The sequence below is a fragment of the Camelus bactrianus genome, chromosome 14 (genome assembly GCF_048773025.1).
Source record: "Camelus bactrianus isolate YW-2024 breed Bactrian camel chromosome 14, ASM4877302v1, whole genome shotgun sequence".
Classification (NCBI taxonomy): domain Eukaryota; kingdom Metazoa; phylum Chordata; class Mammalia; order Artiodactyla; family Camelidae; genus Camelus; species Camelus bactrianus.
In genome coordinates this window covers 3,526,316-3,545,311 of record NC_133552.1, presented here as the reverse complement: position 1 = coordinate 3,545,311, position 18,996 = coordinate 3,526,316, and the positions used below count along the sequence as shown (strand labels likewise).

The 18,996-nt window shown below is 43.4% G+C and overlaps 1 protein-coding gene across 5 annotated transcripts in view; it reads right to left on the bottom strand.

Annotated features, from left to right (window-relative positions):
* Positions 1 to 9,413: 9,413 nt before the first annotated feature.
* CDK8 (cyclin dependent kinase 8) overlaps positions 9,414 to 18,996 on the bottom strand; it is an 85,573-nt gene continuing 75,990 nt past the window's right edge. For 4 of the 5 annotated variants that reach the window (XM_074377946.1, XM_074377949.1, XM_074377950.1 and 1 more), the window contains 6 exons: positions 17,750 to 17,819; positions 16,854 to 16,926; positions 13,943 to 14,040; positions 13,216 to 13,294; positions 12,937 to 13,095; positions 9,414 to 10,681 (listed from right to left, as the gene is read on the bottom strand). In XM_074377946.1, coding sequence (XP_074234047.1) covers positions 10,556 to 10,681; positions 12,937 to 13,095; positions 13,216 to 13,294; positions 13,943 to 14,040; positions 16,854 to 16,926; positions 17,750 to 17,819 — 605 coding nt within the window. In that variant the 3' untranslated portion in view covers positions 9,414 to 10,555. The remainder of the gene's footprint in view (positions 10,682 to 12,936; positions 13,096 to 13,215; positions 13,295 to 13,942; positions 14,041 to 16,853; positions 16,927 to 17,749; positions 17,820 to 18,996) is intronic. The other variant, XM_074377947.1, reaches the window with a different exon arrangement.

The following is an 18,996-nucleotide window of genomic DNA, read 5'->3' as shown; positions in this document are numbered from 1 at the left end:
GTGTAGCAAAGTGATTCAGTTTATATACGTGTGTGTGTGTGTATATATATATATATATTTTTTTTTTTTCTTTCAGGTTCTTTCCCATTACAGGTCACTAAAAGATAGTGAGTATCTTTCCCTGTGCTACACGGGAGGTTCTTGTGTTCGCCTATTTTATATGTAGTAGTTTGTATCTGCTAACCCCAAACTCCTCGTTTATCCCTCTCCCCACTCTATTCCCCTCTGGTGACCATAGTTTGTTTTCTATGTCTGTGAGTTTATTTCCGGTTTGTAAGTAAGTTCGTTTGTGTCATTTTTTAGATTCCTCATATGAGTGATATCATATTTGTCTTTCTGTCTGACTTACTTCACTTAGTATGACAATCTCTAGGTCCATGCTGCTGCAAATGGCATTATTTCATTCTTTTCACAGCTGAGTAGTATTCCATTGTATATACACTGTATCTTTATCCAGTCATCCGTCGATGGGCATTTAGGTTGCTTCCATGTCTTGGCTGTTGTAATGGCTTTAACTGACGTTTTGTCATCAAGTGCCCCCTCCCTGGCAGCCGCCGTGCCAGGTGCCCCTACTGGTTGCCCGTGTCCTTGGGGAGTATATCAGGCCGGGTTTCTGCTCCTGTGACGCTCAGAGGGTGGGCAGGTAATGCGGAAAGCAGGTGCGGTGAGCTCATGCGAGGCCCCTGCCAGACTCTCTGGAAGGCTCAGCTCACCCATGCAGACGGTACTGGCACTCTGTAAAGATGCCAGCATGGCTTGGAATTCACCGAGCAGCCCTGAGTCTGCCTGTTGGGACTGGTTACTCCCCACGCTCCCCGCTTCACGCAGGGAAACCCGAGCCCCAGAGAACCAGACTGAGGTGTCCCACTGCTGCCCCAGGAGACGGTGAAGCCCAGACTACAGTTCCCCGTGTCTTCCTCTGGAACGTGCCATGTCCTCAGGCCAGGCGCTAATGGCCCCTTTTCAGTCTGACCCTGGACCGCACATCATCACTCAGCATAAAATACCATGAAGGGAATCCAGTTCCAAAGGAAAGACGGCCGGGCATCCTTTCAAGTCGGCTGGATGAGAGGGGCTGCAGAAGACCTTGGCCCCGGCGCCCTGGCCCTGAAGAATGGAAAAACCATAGCCCGAAGGAAATGCCATTTGTTAAATGAATGTTTAAAAACTCCCCCTTGAAAGTGCTCGATTTAGCACACAGGCCATCTTCCTCCGCGTGGCCCACTGTGCGGGAGAGGACTGGGCTGGCGGGTCTCTGGTTAGTGTCGGCTGTCTGGCTGGTGGAGAGAGGATGGCTGGAAAGGAAGGCGGGGTGTTCTTTAGGGAAAGGAATGTGATGGAGGAAAAGGCCTTTGAACCCGGGGCTTGAAGAAGCTGCCAGCCTCCCCAGTGCATCAGCCTGCAAGGCGGGGAGCTCTCAAAGTTTCTCAGAACCAGCAGTGTCATCTGCCCACAAGAGAAGCAGCTGCTTTTCTACATAAAAAGAAGAAGAAAGCAAACAAGCTAGAGAAAATCCCTGAATTACAGAAGGCAGTGAATAATGTGCAGAAGGGATTTTCCCAGCACACCTGGGCAAGATCTTCCCCTTACCAACTGGTGAATCTAAGAGCTTCATGCTTCCCAGGGCTGTTTTATTGGGTTACTTCCAAGTTTTATCACTTTACTTCCAATTTGTATCCTTGGGGACAGAACAAAAGTGATTTTCTGAATCATAGGAAATGATTCAAGCCGGGTACAATTGGATACTAACCGAGGGTGTCCGGGAGCCGCAGATGAACAGAGCACCTCTTCACAGAGTCTGAGCCGGAATTCAAAGTGGCAAACATTATTTTTTCCCCCTAATGTAATAAAGTGACAGAACAAGTTAAGTTATTAAAGCTCTGACACCCCACCAGGATTCTGCAGCACTGGGGTAAATTGAGTTACTCTTTCTAAATAACATAGCTGGGGAAAATGAAAGTGTTATTGTTTCCACACCCAAGAATAAATGAAGAAAACATGTTTAGTTTTATGAAGAAATTCAGTCCTGAAGACTTCTGTTTAAACAAAAAGTCAGTGTGATTAAAGGAATTCTTTAATTCTAGATTTCTTCCTTGATCCTACAACTTGCCATTTAAATTGCCTTGCAAGCACTCGTAGCTTAGCAAATACCTGCAGTCTGTGGAGTCAGGATGGTGGGTTAAGATGACACTTACCTTTGAAAAATGCTGCTCTGCCAAGACTTGGAGAATAAATCTGAAGACGTGGACATACTCTTCCAGTCCAAGCCCATGTTGAGAACACCCTATTTTAATTAGTCATGTGGGTTCTGGTGGCATTTTTCAGACCATAGGTGAACCCCGTCTTTTAATACTTTATTCTCCAAAATAATTTCCATCTCCCACCAAAGAAAAAAATTACTTGGAAATACATTCAAGAATGCTTATGGCATTGCATACTGAGGAAGAAATCACTGTTAATGCCTAAATATAAAGTGAGATTGTCTCTTAGTATCACTCAGAATAGAAGGGATTATCTGATATGCAACATTTTAGACTGAGTAGGGCCTAGACTAAACAAGGGTTGTCAGATTCAGCAAGGAAAAATCTGTATATTTTTATTTTCACTGGGCATTCTGTAGAAGACTTTATTCTATAAGACTTTGAGGATAGAAAGTGAGGAAGACACAAGTAAATGAAAAGATACTCCATGCCTATGGTTTGGAAAAATTAATATTATTAAAATGTTTATACTACTTAAGCAATCGAAAGATTCAATGCAACCCCTATCAAAATACCAAGGGCATTTTTCACAGAAACAGAAAAAACAATCCTAAAATTTGTAGAGAACCACAAAAGACCCTGAATTGCCAAAGCAATCCTGAGAAAGAAGGAGCAAGCCAAAGCCATGACACTTTCTGATTGCAAAATGTACTACAGAGCTGGAGTGATCACAACGACATGGCATGGGGTCCAGTTTTCCTAATACCATTTATTGAAAAGACTGTCCTTTCCCCACTCTGTGTTTTGGCTCCCATGTGGTACATTAGTTGACTGTCTACGTGAGGGTTTATTTCTGGGTGCTCTGTTCTCTCCCACTGAGTTTATGCATCTGTCCTTTGTCGGTAACATACTGTTTTGGTTTTTTTGAAGGACTGGACTTTATTCAGATAATTCTTCTTTAAGTTCCAAAACAGTAACACTTACAAATAAGTAAGTTTATTTGCTTATAATGTTTGCTTAAGTTTTTATTTATTTTTATTTTTAGAACCAAAACACATACTTAAAAAGAAAGGAAATACTCCATTTTTCCTATTGTTTCAAAGTGCAGATCCTTAAACGTAAATATTAATATTTAGATAATTTTTTCCCATTTTTTGGAGGTATGAACACCCATGAAATAAAAATACAACAAAGACAACATCAACAGAATCTTAAAGAGGTTTAAAGAAGTCCTTAGTACCAAACTGTAACAGTAATTTTTAATTATTATAGCTTTGTAGTAAGGTCTGAATTCAGAAAGTGGGAGTCCTCAAAACTTTATATTCTTTTAAGAAATTATTTATTTATTTATTTATTTATTTATTTATTTATTTATTTATTTATTGGGGGGAGGCAATTAGGCTTATTTACTTATTTCCAGAGGAGGTACTGGGGACTGAACCCAGGACTTCATGCGTTCTAAGGCTGTGCTCTGCCACTTGAGTTGCGCCTCCCCCCTAACTTTTCCGTTTGTCCAGATTGCCTTGGCTATTCAGGGCCCCTTGCACGTCCATGAATTGGAGGATAAGCTTGTCCGTACCTGGGGAAAAGGCTACTGAAACTTTGATAGGAATGCCACTGAGGCTGTAGGTTGCTTTGGGTAGTACTGACATCTTAACAAGTCTTCCTGTCCCTGAACCCAGGATGATTTTCATTTCTTTAGATCTTCTTTAATTTCTAAATTTTGGGGAGGGGGGATGTTACTTATTTATTTATTTTTAGAGGAGGTGCTGGGGATTGAACTCAGGACTTGTGTATGCTAAGCATGCACTCTACCACTTAGCTACACCCTCCCCGCCCAGGTCTTAATTTCAGCAATTCTGGTATTTTTTTACCTTGTTGCCTAGATGCATTCCTAAGGATTGCCTTCATTTCCGTGTTGTTTTAATTGGAATTGCTCTTCTCTTTTCCTCTCTGGATGGCTCACGGCTGGTGTATAGGACCACGGCTGATTTCTAGGTGCTGAGCTTGTACCCTGCAAATTGCTGGACTCATTTATCAGCTCTGCTGCGGATTCTCTGCACTTTCCGTATGTAACCTCACGTCATCTGTGATCAGAGACAGTTTTACCCCTTCCATTCCAATTTGGATGTTTTTCTTTTTCTTGTCTAATAACTCTGGCTGGAACTTCCAGTACCACGTTGAATAGCAGTGGTGGAAGCAGGCATTTTTGTCTCGCTCCTGATCTTAGGGGCAAAGCTTTCAGTCTTTCACCATTTCACGTTAACTGTGAGTTTTTCATAACTATTCTTAATCATGCTGAAGAATTTCCCCTCTATTCCTAGACTTCTAAAAGCTTATATTAAATGCCTTTTCTGCATCAAGATGATCATTTCCCCCCTTTATTCTAGTAACAGGATATATTACATTGGTGGGTTTCCTTTTGTGAAACTAGCCTTGTATTCCTGGGATAACTCCTGCCTAGTCATGGTCAACAACCCTTTCCGTAAGCTGTTGGATTTCCTTTGCTAACGTTTGCTTGAGGATTCATCTCTTCCAAGAATCACTGGTCTGTAATTTCCTTGTGATGTCTTTCTCAGGCACTGGTATCGGAGTAATGTTGGCCTCATGGAATGAGTTTGGAAGTGTTACCTCTACTTAAAATTTTTTGGAAGAGTTTGAGAAAAAGAGGCACTGATTCTTCTTTAAACGTTTGGTAGAATTCATCAGTGAAGTCATCTAGTCCAGGACATTAATTTGTGAGGGTTTTGGATTACTGATTCCATCTGTTTACTTGGAGGAATGCTGAGATTTCCATTTCTTCTTGATTCAGTTGAGGTAAACTACGTGTCAGGGAAGGTGTCTACTTCCTCTAGGTTATCCGATTTGTCAGTGTCCAGTTTTTACAGTATCCCCATAAGCCTTCTGATCTCTGTAAAGGCAGCAGTAATGCTGCTTTCATTTCTGATTTGAGTTATTTGCACTTTCTCACTCCTTGTGTCAGACTAGCTGAAGTTGTCGACTTTGTTTATCTTTTTCCAAGAACGAGCTTTGGATTGCAGTGGTTTTCTCTATTGTTTTTCCTGTTTTGTTTCTCTTTGCCCTACTCTTTGTACTTTCTTTCCTTTTGCTGTCTTCGGGTTTAGCTTATTCTAGTCCCCGAAGGAGTAGTTACGTCACTGGTTTGAGCCTTTTCTGTGTTTTCCTGTAGACGTTCGCAGCTCTGTGTTTCCCTCTGTGCACTGCTTTGCTCCTCCCATAGCTCGGGGCACGTTGTGCTTCCTTTTTCATTTGTCTCTAAGTATTTTTGTTCGAATGAACGCCACAGTTCTAAAACAGTCACTTCGGACTGTTTCTGCCAGTACGGTTGTTGTCCAGGTGGAGGTGGATTCCTGGCATCTCCTAACCCAGCATCTCCCGTGACATCACTCTCCTGTGGACTATGCCATAACACAGAGTTAATGCAGCCTTGGAACAAGACAGAGTGTATGGCTGACCTTCCCATGGAAACGTCAGGTATTTCCATCTTCCTTATTGATGGGGAACTAAGGATGTGTTTGTCTAACCAAAAGCCACATACGAAGCACTAGCAGCTGTGTTGGTCTGGTCTGGTGAAGCAGAACTGTCCAGCACAGCAGCTGCCCTTGCGTGATGACTTGGCTCAGCTTACGCTAAGTTTGCATCTGTCAGCCACCCACTCTGACCCTTCGACTTTTGCAGCATGTCCTGATAGTTGGCTGACCTGAGCTTATCTTTTCACTTTTTTGTGTCTTCCAAAGCAGTTAACGAAGCCAGCCAACCTGATGATCTTTTAAATACCCAGGCCCCAGCTTCTTCATAATCCCATGATCCACCTGTAGCTCATCCCAAATGACCCCAGGGAAAATCTCAGTAACGTTGACACTGTTGCAAATCATGGGTTAGCACGGACTTTACCAGCAATGGGTTCCTTACTGCTGACATCTTCTGAAGACCCATTTGAATACAAACTTTTCTAGCCTGGATTCCACACTCCCCCCAAACAGTAGACAAGACAAAGAATTGCACAGTTGGTTCACATGTGAATGTGGTCTCAGGGGGCAGCAGAGTGAACTAAGGGAGGGAACAAGGAAGGAAACCAATGCAAGGACGCATATTCGGCTGGCTGCCACTGTGGGTGACTGGTGCTCGGTTCTGTCAAGACATTCTGAAAAGCCATATGAAACGCATCTCCAAACTGCTCTGCTTTGGGAATCTACCTACTGATTCCTTTAATCCATTGCTCAAGGTAACCCTATGGGCATCAGTTCCCCTTCGCAACCCGAGTTCAGTGAGGGTCCTATGAGCATTGTGCACCGAAGCACCAGAGAAGCTTAGTGGTAGGGAAGGACACACACTTGACGTGGGCCCCTGGCAAAGCACCTGACCAAACGTGGGTGCAGCCTGTGTGGAAGCAGTCACTGGAGCAGTGGCTGGAGGAAGAAGGGGGCCAAGAGGATTCTTAGGGTGCACAGAGTCCAGTATAACTGGGCATAGCAAAAGCCTTTGACTAAGTCAGAGAAAAATTTTCAGTGCCTCTTTTTGCCTCTGTACAGCTTACTTTTTGCCACTGCGGAAACTCTGCTGGAAAAGCAATTACTGTATACTAATCAAGTGGATTTTAGGGCCTGTTAAACCAGCACCAGTTTTTAAATCCACTGTATTGTTGAGTATGCTTTCAACAGACAGTATCAGTAACTAGTACCACAGAAGTTCTTTTTGTAATTTAAATGCGAAAGCACACCAAGAAATGACTTCCTCTGAAAACAGAGCAGCCCTCCCTGGCAGCGCACAAGCTTATCCTTGTCACCTCTGGCGACTGCTGCCCAGGACGCGTTCTGCGCTCGGACCGAGGCCACTTCACCCTTGGTGACCGTCCTAGGCTCCCTTTCTCTGGGGCCTGGAGCCAGATTTGACTCTGTCACTAGGCTGACTGAGTGAGTGGGGCACGATCTCTCCAAACTTCACTTTCCTCATTTGTAAACTGGGGAAAATAATACTTAATGCATAAAGCCTTTGTGAGGAAACCTTACGTGTGAAATGCTTCACAAAGTGCCAGGTACACGGTGGGTGTTCAGTCTACTTTAGGGGTCCAGATGCGATGAGAGGGTTAATTATGGAAATTTGAATAGAGGTTTATAGTTTGCTTTACACAGTGACTTCCAGCATTTCTGTGACCGTGAAAGCATCACCAGCATTACTGCAATTCTTATTACTGGCAGGGACTTGGAAAAGTTGAATGACTTGACCAAGGACTTATATTAAGTAACCAGCAGGGCCAAGATCCAGGTCTTCTGACCCCAAGCCCCGCCTTCTTCTGATGCTCTGCACCAATCCTCACCTGCCAGGAAGCCCTTCCCACCAGGCTACTCTCTCCCCTCAAAACAGGACAGCTAAGCGGGAAGGGTATAGCTGGTGGTAGATTCAATCTCCAGTACCTGCATTAAAATAAGCAAGTAAATAAATAAACCTAATTACTTCCCCCCAAAACAGAAATGAAAAAACAAGCAATGAATAGAAAAGAGGACAGCTGTGGTTCCCAACCGTCCTTTTAGTGCTTGACCCAATGTTGTGTTTCCAGCGTGTGTGTATCCTGACTCCTTGACTAGAGGTTCTGTTTGTTTCATGGACAACTAACTGACCTGACATGTGTTGGTACCTTTCTGGACTTTCATACTGTTCCATTGATCCATCTACTATTTTTCCAGTACCACCATGCCTCGATTACTGGAGGTCTAGACAGGTCTAAGTCTGAACACCAGCACATCCTCTAGCCACTCCTTTATTCCACTCCTTTGCTTCTCCATATAAATTTTACAAAATTTCATTGATTTTTACCAAATACCCTTCTAGGATTTTAAATGGAATTGTGTTGTATCTATAGATCAGTGTGAGAAGAACTGACATTTAAACAATATTGCATGTTTCAATCCATGAAAACAGTATATTCTCCATTTATTTATTATTCTTTGATTCCTTTCATCAGTGTTTTGTGGTTTTCAGTAAACGTATCTTGCACACACATCTTATAAGATCTGTGCCTAAGTATTTCATGTTATTTTGGTGCTAACATAAATGGTACTTAGAAAATTTTTCAATTGCTAATTACTCAGTGCTAGTGTAGAAAAAATACAATGATTTTTGTATACCTTGTACCCTACAACCTTGGTAAAATTCACTTACTGGTTCTAACACCTTTTTTGTAGATTGTTTGGAATTTTCTATATGGACAAATATATTATCTGTTAATACCAATGGTTTTATTTCTTCCTTTCCAGCTTGAATACCTTTTTTGGCTTGTTTCTTTAATTCGGTGCAAACTGAGGGAAATATATCAGGAGAATCTTAAAATCTAACAAGGTAGGCAGAGCAATTTCAGAAGTGACTGTAGCACACAGCACAACTAGGAAATACAGACGATGGTGAGTATTTTGGTTCAGTTTTAAGTTCAGATATAAAAATAGTTATTGAATGCACACTAAACGCCAAGCACCACCTAGTTAAGGAAGAATGTGGGGAGTCCCTGCCCTCAGGGGGAAGGACAGATGGACAAATCCACAAACAAAAATCCACATGTACAAAAATGCTAGGCAATGACCGCTGCTCTGAAGAGAAATCAAGCAGGGAAAGAAGATAAACTGTGACCGACGGAAAAGAAAGCAGAACTCAGTGAGCTGAGAGCGAGCCTGGCAAATGCTGGGGCCGGTGCCTGCACAGAAGGTACAGCAGGGAAAATGCCCCGAGACAGGAATGTGCTTGACATTTTTGAGGAAGAGGAGGGAGGCAAGGGCAGCTGGAGGAGAGCCGTCGATGGGGAGGGGAGGCAGCGAGGCAGAGAGGGAGCTGCCGGACGGAATACTTGCGGTGATGCTGTGTGCGGGCACCACGCTAGCTCGCTCTCAGCAGGACTGCAGAGTCCCCGCCTTCGCGGTGGAGACAGACATCAAACAAATACACAAACAAAAAGCCACACGTGGATAAAAATGCCAGGATGCCCGGCACACTAGCGTATGCTATACTCACACTGCTGTACTGAGCACCGCAGAGAAGACAGTTCGTGTGGAATCGTAAGTCATTACTTCATCACGGAGGCAGAAGATGCAGGTAGTATTAACAAAAACAACTGAAGAGATTTATTCAGAGGCCACTTGTTAAGGTACATTTTAAAATAAAATAAAACACCTTTGTGTCCATAAAAATACAGCTGACTCCATATTTAGATTTATGAAAAATAAATTTATTACATAACACCTTGTTTTTAACAATGTTCGATTTTTTTAAATTCAGAATACTTGTGTCATTCATGTAAAATAGTTTGATACAGTACATTGTATGTTATAGGGGTTTTTTTTCCTCAAAAATTCTAAGGCTCTCCTACTCCTTCTCCTTCGCTGAAGTAAGGGCACCCTAAACAACGTGCGGACAAGTTTTAAAAAAGAAAATGAACAAAATTTTAGTAGCACTACACCAACCAGCTTCAAAATCAGGACAAAATATCTGAACTGGATGCCGCACCTTTTTAAGGAAGTTATCGTTCATGCTTTTTTCATCTTAAAGCATGCTCACAAGCCAGCAACACCAACAGGAAAAATAAAACACTGTCTATGACAATCATTTTAGTTTGTTTGCTGAACCAAACAGGTTTATATCAATGACAACATATTTAATTACTATCAAATAGCAGCTTTAATACCAGTCAAGTCATAGATTGAAAATAAAAACAACTTATAAGTTGGAAATTAATCTTTGGGAGTTTTGAAACCTTCCTGGAAAACCTATGTGGCTTTTAGTACTTTCAAAAAATCCAAGCAATCTTGGTCAAAAAATACTGATTAATGTAGAAAATGAATCAACCCACCGATAAGACACTAAAATGAAAGGTGTATCGAAATCATCTCATTCTGAGTCTTGGTTATTTTGTTTGAGTTACATATACTGCATGTTTCAAGTACCAGTTAAACGTTTGTGTATGCGTGTGTACTATTGGTCAGGTAATGCTGTTACACTGAAAGAATTCACCACACATGACGACGAATGCTTGCCCCTAGCGCATTTCACAGCTTCAACTGCTACAGACTGTCACTGAAAAAAACGCACTGGTCAGTCTGAACCATGTCAAGTAAACCATGGAAGTAGCAAACCCACAACACAAACTGTGCTAGCACTTTCTCCTCAAGGCTAACTCCAGACAGGTACAACTTGGAAGCCACCACCCCGTCTGCGAGAAGTGGTGGCACTCGGCTCCTGGACGCCGACTCCGGCTGCACAGCACGCCTGCGGGGCCCGCGCCAGGCGCCCGCGCAGCCCGCGGCCGGCCCGCAGCCCAGCGGCAGTGCAGGGACAGTGTCCAGCGCAGCTCAGTACCGGTGGGCCTGATGAGAGTACTGTGGAGGCTGCTGGGAGGTAGCTGAGTATCCCATGCTGCTCTGCGGCTGCGATGTGCTTGGTCCAGGGTTGGCGTAGGCAGCATGTGGATTGGAACGCTGCAAGAGGAGGGGGGGGAACGTGACTCGGGTGTTTCTGCGTGCTGGCTGTGTCCCAAGCCAGCAAGGCTTACGTGTGTTTGAAATGTCACTTATCTTAAGGCAGTGAGAACCTACAAGTCTTGGGCTGTGTACTGGCTTTAGAATTAAAGTGACAAAATCCCCAAATCTTTGAACACCGCCTTCTCTTTGTGAAGGTCAGAAGTACTGCTAGTGAGCACTACCGAGCTGAGTCTACTGTGCTGAGCAGTTCATTTCTTTTCTGTAGCAGGAACCCCTTTTATGCTGCTTTGCATCTACTCGATAAATAATAACTCATTTGTTTGGGAAGCTTACAGTGGAACTTAATGATGTAAAAGCTAATTTACACACGTGTTTCTTCAACAGAAAACTCCCCAACATACACGTGACTAAGAATAAAGATGAGTAAGACAAGAAAGGGTACCAGAGAATCACCTTCTTCGGCATTAGATACCTTTATGCTGTTTACACTAATGAATCTTATTTTCTGCTGCAAGTGATGTGTGAAGGTAAAGTTACAATTACTGAAATGCAGCAAGAGGGACATTCTCAGTTCTAAGAACGGCACAGTGGGCGGAGTTTAGGTCCTCCAGTTTTGGTCTGTTACAGCCTTATCCTCATTCCTGCACCACTGCTGGTTCCCAAGACAAACACTACAAGAGATTAACCATAATTTATTACTTTCCTCTTTCAAAACATATTTAATAAACCATATACTTCAAAACTCAGCCAACTCTAGCAAAAGTAACATCTTAAAAAGAGTGGACACATGAAATTCTAGTCAGAAAGACGATTTTTGAACTCACTAACATAAACCAAGCACAACAACAACTTCCACAAAGGGCACAGCGCCATCTCCTCGGATCCGGCGGCCAAGGTCAGAGCCCCGCCCCGCAGCACTCTCAGGACGCGTCGCCCGGGCGGGCAGACACACGCGTGTGCTGGAGGGGTGTGCTCCTCCCTCCCCTTCGGACGGAAAGGGAAGGTCCTGGAGCAAACGCCAAGCCCCACGGTGCCTGACCTGGCATCCCCTGCTTGTTCAGCTCACTGGGAGACAGTTACTGCTCAGACAATGATGTCCAGCGTCTGGTGGGCTGGGCCGCTGTTAACCACAACAGGGTTAAGACCTAATTCCTGAGTGTGGCAGCAGGCTGAGAGCCTTATCAGTTTAATAGGATCTCTGTTTCTCTTTTAGTAGGTCAGTAACTCTAACTGGTCAAGTCTGCAGTGTACTTCCCACACTGAAAGCCAGATTAATTGGGAATAGGATTAAGTAAGCGGGGAGGTGGCATACAATTTTCAAACTGGGTCTGCCTGCAAAGGAACTGACAACGTCCCGTGAGGGGACCCACAAGTGGCAACAGAGCAGCCTCTGTGGTGGATCAGAGTCTGTATCCTGGGCCCATGGCCCACTCGCTGGGTGAACACAGGGAAGGTGTCTCACCTCCACGAGCCTGATTTCTGAAATGACAATGGTGACACTCACCTCACAGTTAACATAATGTCTGGAGGAAGCCCCGCCTTTGTCATACTCAGCTGTGCACAGGAAGCACCTGGCAAGCTCCTACTACAATCACGGTCGTCACCAGCGCTCAGCACCTGAGAAGTGCCCCCTGCGCTGGGATCGCTGCTGAGAATTTTAACGATGGCATCGTAACAGGAATGAGCAGCCTGCCAAGGGCCTGTCAGCCAGCTGGCCACCATCCTCTGCCTACATCCTCTCGTCTGCTCCTGACCTCAGCCTCGCGCTTACCATGATCCGAAATCTGCAAGTGAGGAGACTGAGCACATCTGAACCACTGGCCCCAGGCTGCCCGGGAGTCGGTGGCCGGGCTGGGGTTTGGAAGCCATCACAGCGGTCCGCTGCTGTTTCAAACCCGAGACACTGCTTCCTGAGCACCTGCTGTAAGCTGGGGCTAAGGTCCATAAGGTCCACTCCGCCCCTATGGTGGCTGCGGGTTGGGCCTCGCGTCTCACGTCACAGACGAGAAACTAAAGCCGGGACGTGCACGTTACCCGTCCCAGGTCACAGAGCTAATGATCAAACGTGTCACCGCGCTCGGCAGAGCCCCTCCCGCACCGTCAGTACCCTCGTGCCAGTAGCTCTTCATGTCACCGTGGGTCCTGGGCACAGCAAGGTCAGTGTTTTCTTAATGATGTCGCATTTTCCAGTGCCCACAAACCCACATGCAAATACCAACACGGCAGGTGAAGACAAAGGGGACTTGGAATACCTGATAGTCTGAGGTCACGATCAGTCCGCCTGAGGTAGTGGTCGGGGGGACCACTCTCACTTTCTTCAGCGGGGGTCCCTGCGCGTGGCCGCTGTCCTGGTTGCCTGGGTGGCCGGTCCCGTTCGTGTGGTTATTGCCCTGCTGCTGCTGCTGGTTCTTCTCAATGGGTTCAAGACAAAAACAAAGTTCAACTCAGAAGGAGAACAGAAGACGTCCACCAGAAAACAGGACGTGGCCCTGAACAAAGCATGAAGCAGCCGACCGTACTTTAATACTTACTTTGTCTCCTTTGTCATCGGGTTCTTCTTCTGTTAAAAATTCTCGTTTTGGGTACGGGATCTGACAACCGGCAAAAACGCTGATCACAAGAAACAGAAAAACGATTTCTGGTATGCCAATCAGTACTCCAAATGCTTCACTGAAGTGGTTTCCCTTTTAATCTTTTAAGGTGGACTCTCTGTCTCCCTGTTTGTGACATAAGCACCTTTCACGCACCTGTGACACACTGAGTCTCCTCCCTGACCAGTGACACCACGGCAGGACACAGGAGTGCCTTGAGGTGTATGGAAAGAATCATCGTCATCTAATTGGACTCAACATCCTTCTCTGATTCTGCGACTACTCCTTTATCACCACAGCCAAGTGCAGACTCCAGCTGGAATGTCACTATTCAAACACATTTTTTTCACTCTCCATACTACATTTAAAATGAGAGTACGGGGAACACAAACGGACTGGGGACTGGGGTTAGAAATGTAAAGCTGGAGCTGTGAGCAGTGAGCAGGCGCAGGGAGCCCGAGGGGGCGACAGCGTGTGCAGCCAGCCTGCCGGGGGTGACGTGACCAAGGTCACGGAGGAGTGGACGGGAGCCTCCCCAACCGTGACCCTGCCGACACTTCCGTTGTCAGAGCTCAGCTTCTGCTGCTCATGAGGATTTCCCCGGAGCTGACAACTAAAAGAAAGTGCGCCCCTCGATCTTCTGTGAGGCAACAAACTGACCACTTACTCTGATGTGGGAAGCGGATCCTCCAGGAAATAGGGATCCTGCATAGCCTGTTCTGAGGTAATTCGCTTTATTGGGTCCATGGTGAGCAACTTCTGAAGCTGAAACCACAAATCACAAGAAACCCCTGCATTACTTCACACAGCTAGACCCTCCGGCACACCTGTGGGAGCCGTATGTTTTTTGATTAATAACACCACAGTTTGGAGGGTGCTTATTCCTCCAAATTAACCCAAAAACTCCCTGTTAAATTTAATGTAGTCGTGGTAACTCACATTTCAGTCAAAGATTCATGATCTCACTTGGTTCTCCTGTAAGAAGTAACTAAACTTAACATCTTACTCTAAACCAGTGATCTTTCCCAGCATTATCTAAATTGCTATATCCAATTTAGTGCAGGGCTAAAATTCTTATATTTTCTATTATTTTTCTATTAAGGGGAAGATCGTAACACAAGTAATACAGTAGCCACATGTGACTATTTAGATTTAAAGCCAAATTAAATTTAAAAACTCAATCTCTTAGTCGTATCAGGTGCACTTCTAGAGCTCAAAAGTCGCATGTGGCTGGGGGCTACCCTGCTGGACCGCACAGACCACCAGACGAAGTTCTCCTGACAGTGCGGCGCTAGGCTGAGAAATACGGTGACTGACCTGGAATTTGTAAAGCACAGAGGTGTGGTTACCAATGGAGACTCTGGAAGGGGACTACTTGGCTTCAAATCCTGACTTGCATTTATTAGCTGAGTGACTCTGAACAAGTTACTTAACCACTTGTAACCCCATCTGTCAAATGGGGATTAAAAACAGCACTTGTTCTCATAAGCTTGTTTTCAGAATTAAACGAGTTAATGCATGGAAAGCAGTTACACTGAGGCTGGGCGGGAAGACAGCACCATGTACGTCTTAGCCATTGTTATTACCACTATTGCTCCACATAGAAATTTCACACTAGTGTGAAAATTCAGTACTTTTTGGTTGAAATATAATTTACTGAGGGCTCTATGAACTAGAGTATTTGACTTCAACATGTGATTTAAGAGATTCTCTAAATAGTGGACACTTAGTGTATAATCTCTGCTCTAACGCAGTGTTTTTCAGACTTCCGAGGACATCCGACCCGCCCCTGGACCTGCAGCGCTTCCTAACGACTACACAGCTCCTGCCTAGAAAACCTGGGCAGGAGCCCCGGCACCTGCACCTCCAACAGCGACCAGTGACTCTGGTGCTGCTGCACTAGGACCACACTTTGAAAACCAAGGGATGAGCAGACACGGGAGTCAACGGGAGACGACACAACCAGAGACCAGGACAAGAAATACTCAGACGTGCAGACAAAATGCTGGGATTCAGAGATTAATTGTAATGATCTGCTGTTTCAGTGGAAGCACAATTTAATTTTGAGATTGAAAGGAAAAGCTTGGATTTGCTATTTAAAATACTCAATGGGGCAGGGGGTGGAGAGTAGAGCTCAGTGGTAGAGCGCATGCTTAGCATGCACGGGGTCCTGGGTTCCATCCCCAGTACCTCCATTAAAAACAGATAAATAAATAAACCTAGTCACTCCTCCAAAAAATAAATAAAATAAAATAATATATATAATAAAATAAAATACTCAACGGTTTTAATGGGATTATATCAGAGCTGTCAGCCGGGACCACCCAAGACAGGTCATCTTAGTTAAAACAAGCAAGTTGCCAAGGCAGACCATCTGGGAGTCAGCGGCTGCAGGGTTGGGGGTCTCCCCAGACTGCACTGAGGAGCCGTGAACTGGCGGGGAGTAAGAGAATTCCCCTACATTGTGACTTCTGGTCTACCACTAGTATCATTATTTTGTTAGAATAAATAAGGCTGTAACTTTGAAGGCTCTAACTTACCTTCCAATTTGGGTACTATTTTAACTATAAGAAGCCATGATTTGAATAATAATACACTGTGTAGTAATATGATAAATTAAGTACTGCTTTTAAAAATGCTGATTAGATACGAAATACACGATACATGACATGACAAAAAAATTACTGTAGAAGATGTAGAAGCAGAAGAGTTAGAAGGAGAAGAAAAAAGCAGAAATAGAAGAAACATCTGCCAAGTAGCCTGGTACTATAATAAAGGAACATTCAATCCTTTCGAAGTAAAAAGAATTCCCATTTAATGAACTCATTTAAAAATACTGGGAATAAGGGATTAAATGAATTTTAAGCCAAGCAAAATACAAACTGCTTCCCCAAATTCCCCCTTTATATTACTTTTTTCAAAAACATAAAACTGAAAAACATTTTAAATTACAATGTAAAAGTGGAAATTTTACTGTAAACAAATTTAATCCAACAATAGTTGAATATAATCTTCCAAGTGACCTTGACGGTACATGGATTCACTTAGACTCGAGGTCAAGTCATTTTTCCACTATACATTTCTTACATACGGCATCTCTCAGACTCCTCCAGGAAAAGCAAACAATGCATGCTCTCCCTGAAGGACCCCTCACAGACAGGTGTGTAAGAGGTATGCTGGGAGTTAAAGTTTTACAAACAATCTTTCAAAGAGTTGAAATACAAAATAATCTGTAAAAATTATTCCTGAATGGTAGGATTGTTTTCATCTTAATTCTTCTTTGAAATTTTTAAATGATGAAAGCCAATAAATGGAATTTTAAAAATGATTTGATGACTATCTTAGAAAACCTGATGTAACCAAACATTAAGTCTGTCAAACCACATTATGGCATTATGGGTTTGGAAAAACAAGTGTTTTGATATCTTTACTAGTATGCACCAACAAGACTTCTGTATTTACTATTAGAGAACTGTAAGAGTGCTGAGCAACCATATAAACTGGCGCAAAAAAGCCTCAGGTTGGGCTTAACAGGGGGAAAAAAATGCATTTCATTAGAACTGTCCTCTAAAGCTTACCAAGTGGAATGCTTTACTATCTGGTTTAACTTTATGTTTTTCCATATACTTGATAAGGCTGCAGTTGGTATACCTGGAAGAGAAATACTATGAAATATCTCTATTAGATTTGAGGTTAATTTTACATTGGCTGAAGTTTTTCCAAACAGAATTATTTTAATCATAACTGATACAGAATATATACTGAAAATGGTATTAAATCAATTTCATATTTCATTCAATGTTCACATGAGTCACTGTTGAATGGATGCCACTGATTAAATGCAAGATAATTTCATGAATAAAAATTGTATACACTGTTTAGCTCTGTTTCCACAAATGCAATCGCAACAATTATCTTCCATAACATATGGGTCCAGAGTTTAACTCAGCCTTACTAGTAAGTTTAAAATAGACAAAAATTTAAAATAAATTTGCCATAGGACTATAGGTCTATAAACTCCCTCTCCCAATCCCCTGATCTTGCATTGAAAGTGAATGAAATAGTCCTTGTTCTCCATTAAGACTTGCTTAAATTTACAGCATGACCTGGGTGAGGGCAGGCGGCCGCCAGCACCGTCCGTTCACTTCAGCCCCTTGCTTCTCAGCTGTGACCCTTTCCTCTGATGCACAGCTTCCAGAAGGTAATAAACAATGGAAGAAATGAACTGACTTTTCCCCTCATAGCCAAGTCAGCTGCTAATATTAGATATTCATCTTCTTTATATCACCATTTAAATATCTTAAGAAATGAAGACTATCATAATGTGAAAAGATTTATTAGAGTAAATAAGTAAGATTATTTAATAGAATAAGCTTATGTTGCGTATTCTGTTACACTGAATAGTATTCAATCTTAGACTGAGTATTCTAGAAAAGCAAAAATCAACAAAGGGTCCGTTTTTTTTTCAACTTACGTATTTCTTCTGAAATCTTTCATTAATGTTGAATGTTCAGGCATCTTTTTTATATCTTCCCAGTCTTTATCTGTGAAACACATTGATAAAATTTTATATTGTCTATGTTCCTATTCTCAAGAATTTTAATAAAGGTCGCTTCACTTTTCTTTACCTGTCCTGTACTTTTAACTTCCATGAAAGCGCAGACTTGAAATAAATGGTCAGCTACAGTAAATACCTTAAGCCTATAAACGCAACTCCCCACACCTTGTATTGAATTAGAGCTCTCTCTTTTTAACTTTATTTTTCTAATGCCTACTTCCCATGTGTTTTACCAGAAGTCATCTCAATTTCTGTAACAAGGGGGGAACAAATTATAAATAAATACGGCTTTTATTAAATAGTTCTATCTGTAAAACCACTTTTTTCCCCACCAAATTTCAGCAACCAATCTCTTCAACCATAAATTTAACATTTCCCCCCTCAGCAGCTTTAAGATGTGCCTCTTTTTGCACGGCCCCTCCTCACGTTCACCTTACTGAAGACGCGGCTCTCGGCGGTGACCAGCGTGAGCAGTGACAGCTGTCTGAAGCAGGCCAGAGTCGGCTCTGACCAGCGCAGCAGTAAGTCAGCAGGGGCCGTGGCTCGTTCCCGTAACACTGACAGAGACAACCCCAGCTACTGGGTACGTCAGGTGGGGAACATGCAGTCGGGCTTGCTGGCACCAGCGTTGCCCGACAACCCGGGCGACGTCAGAGGCCTGCGGTCACCTCAGAGGACTCAGACGCTGCCAGTGCCCCGCACTCTTCCAGGTGGCGCACAGCGCCTCTGCTTCTACGTGAGCTTCAGGGCTTTGCCTTTCTTTCAATTTATTCATAAAACACTTGCTACCTACCCTCCACAGAGAACACGTATTGTAAAGAAAACCAAACGCATACTTTAAACTCCTAAATGGAACTTCTCCTTAACTACTTCCTCGTTCCAATTTCACGATTTCTGTCAATTTCTCAAGCTAGAAATCTTGAGATAATCTTTTATTCGTCCCTCAATTACACGCTTTCTGTAAAAAGCTGTACATTTATCCTTTCTTCTCCAGCCAAATCACTTTCCCCCTGGAGTACCACTCCAGTACTGTTACCTCTTTTAAACTGATTTTTACACACCACTGCCATACTATTCTTTCTGAAATACAACGTAAACCACGTCACTGGCTCTCAAGAACTTAATCAAGGCTCTCACTCTGCATATCAAGTCCAAACTCTGCT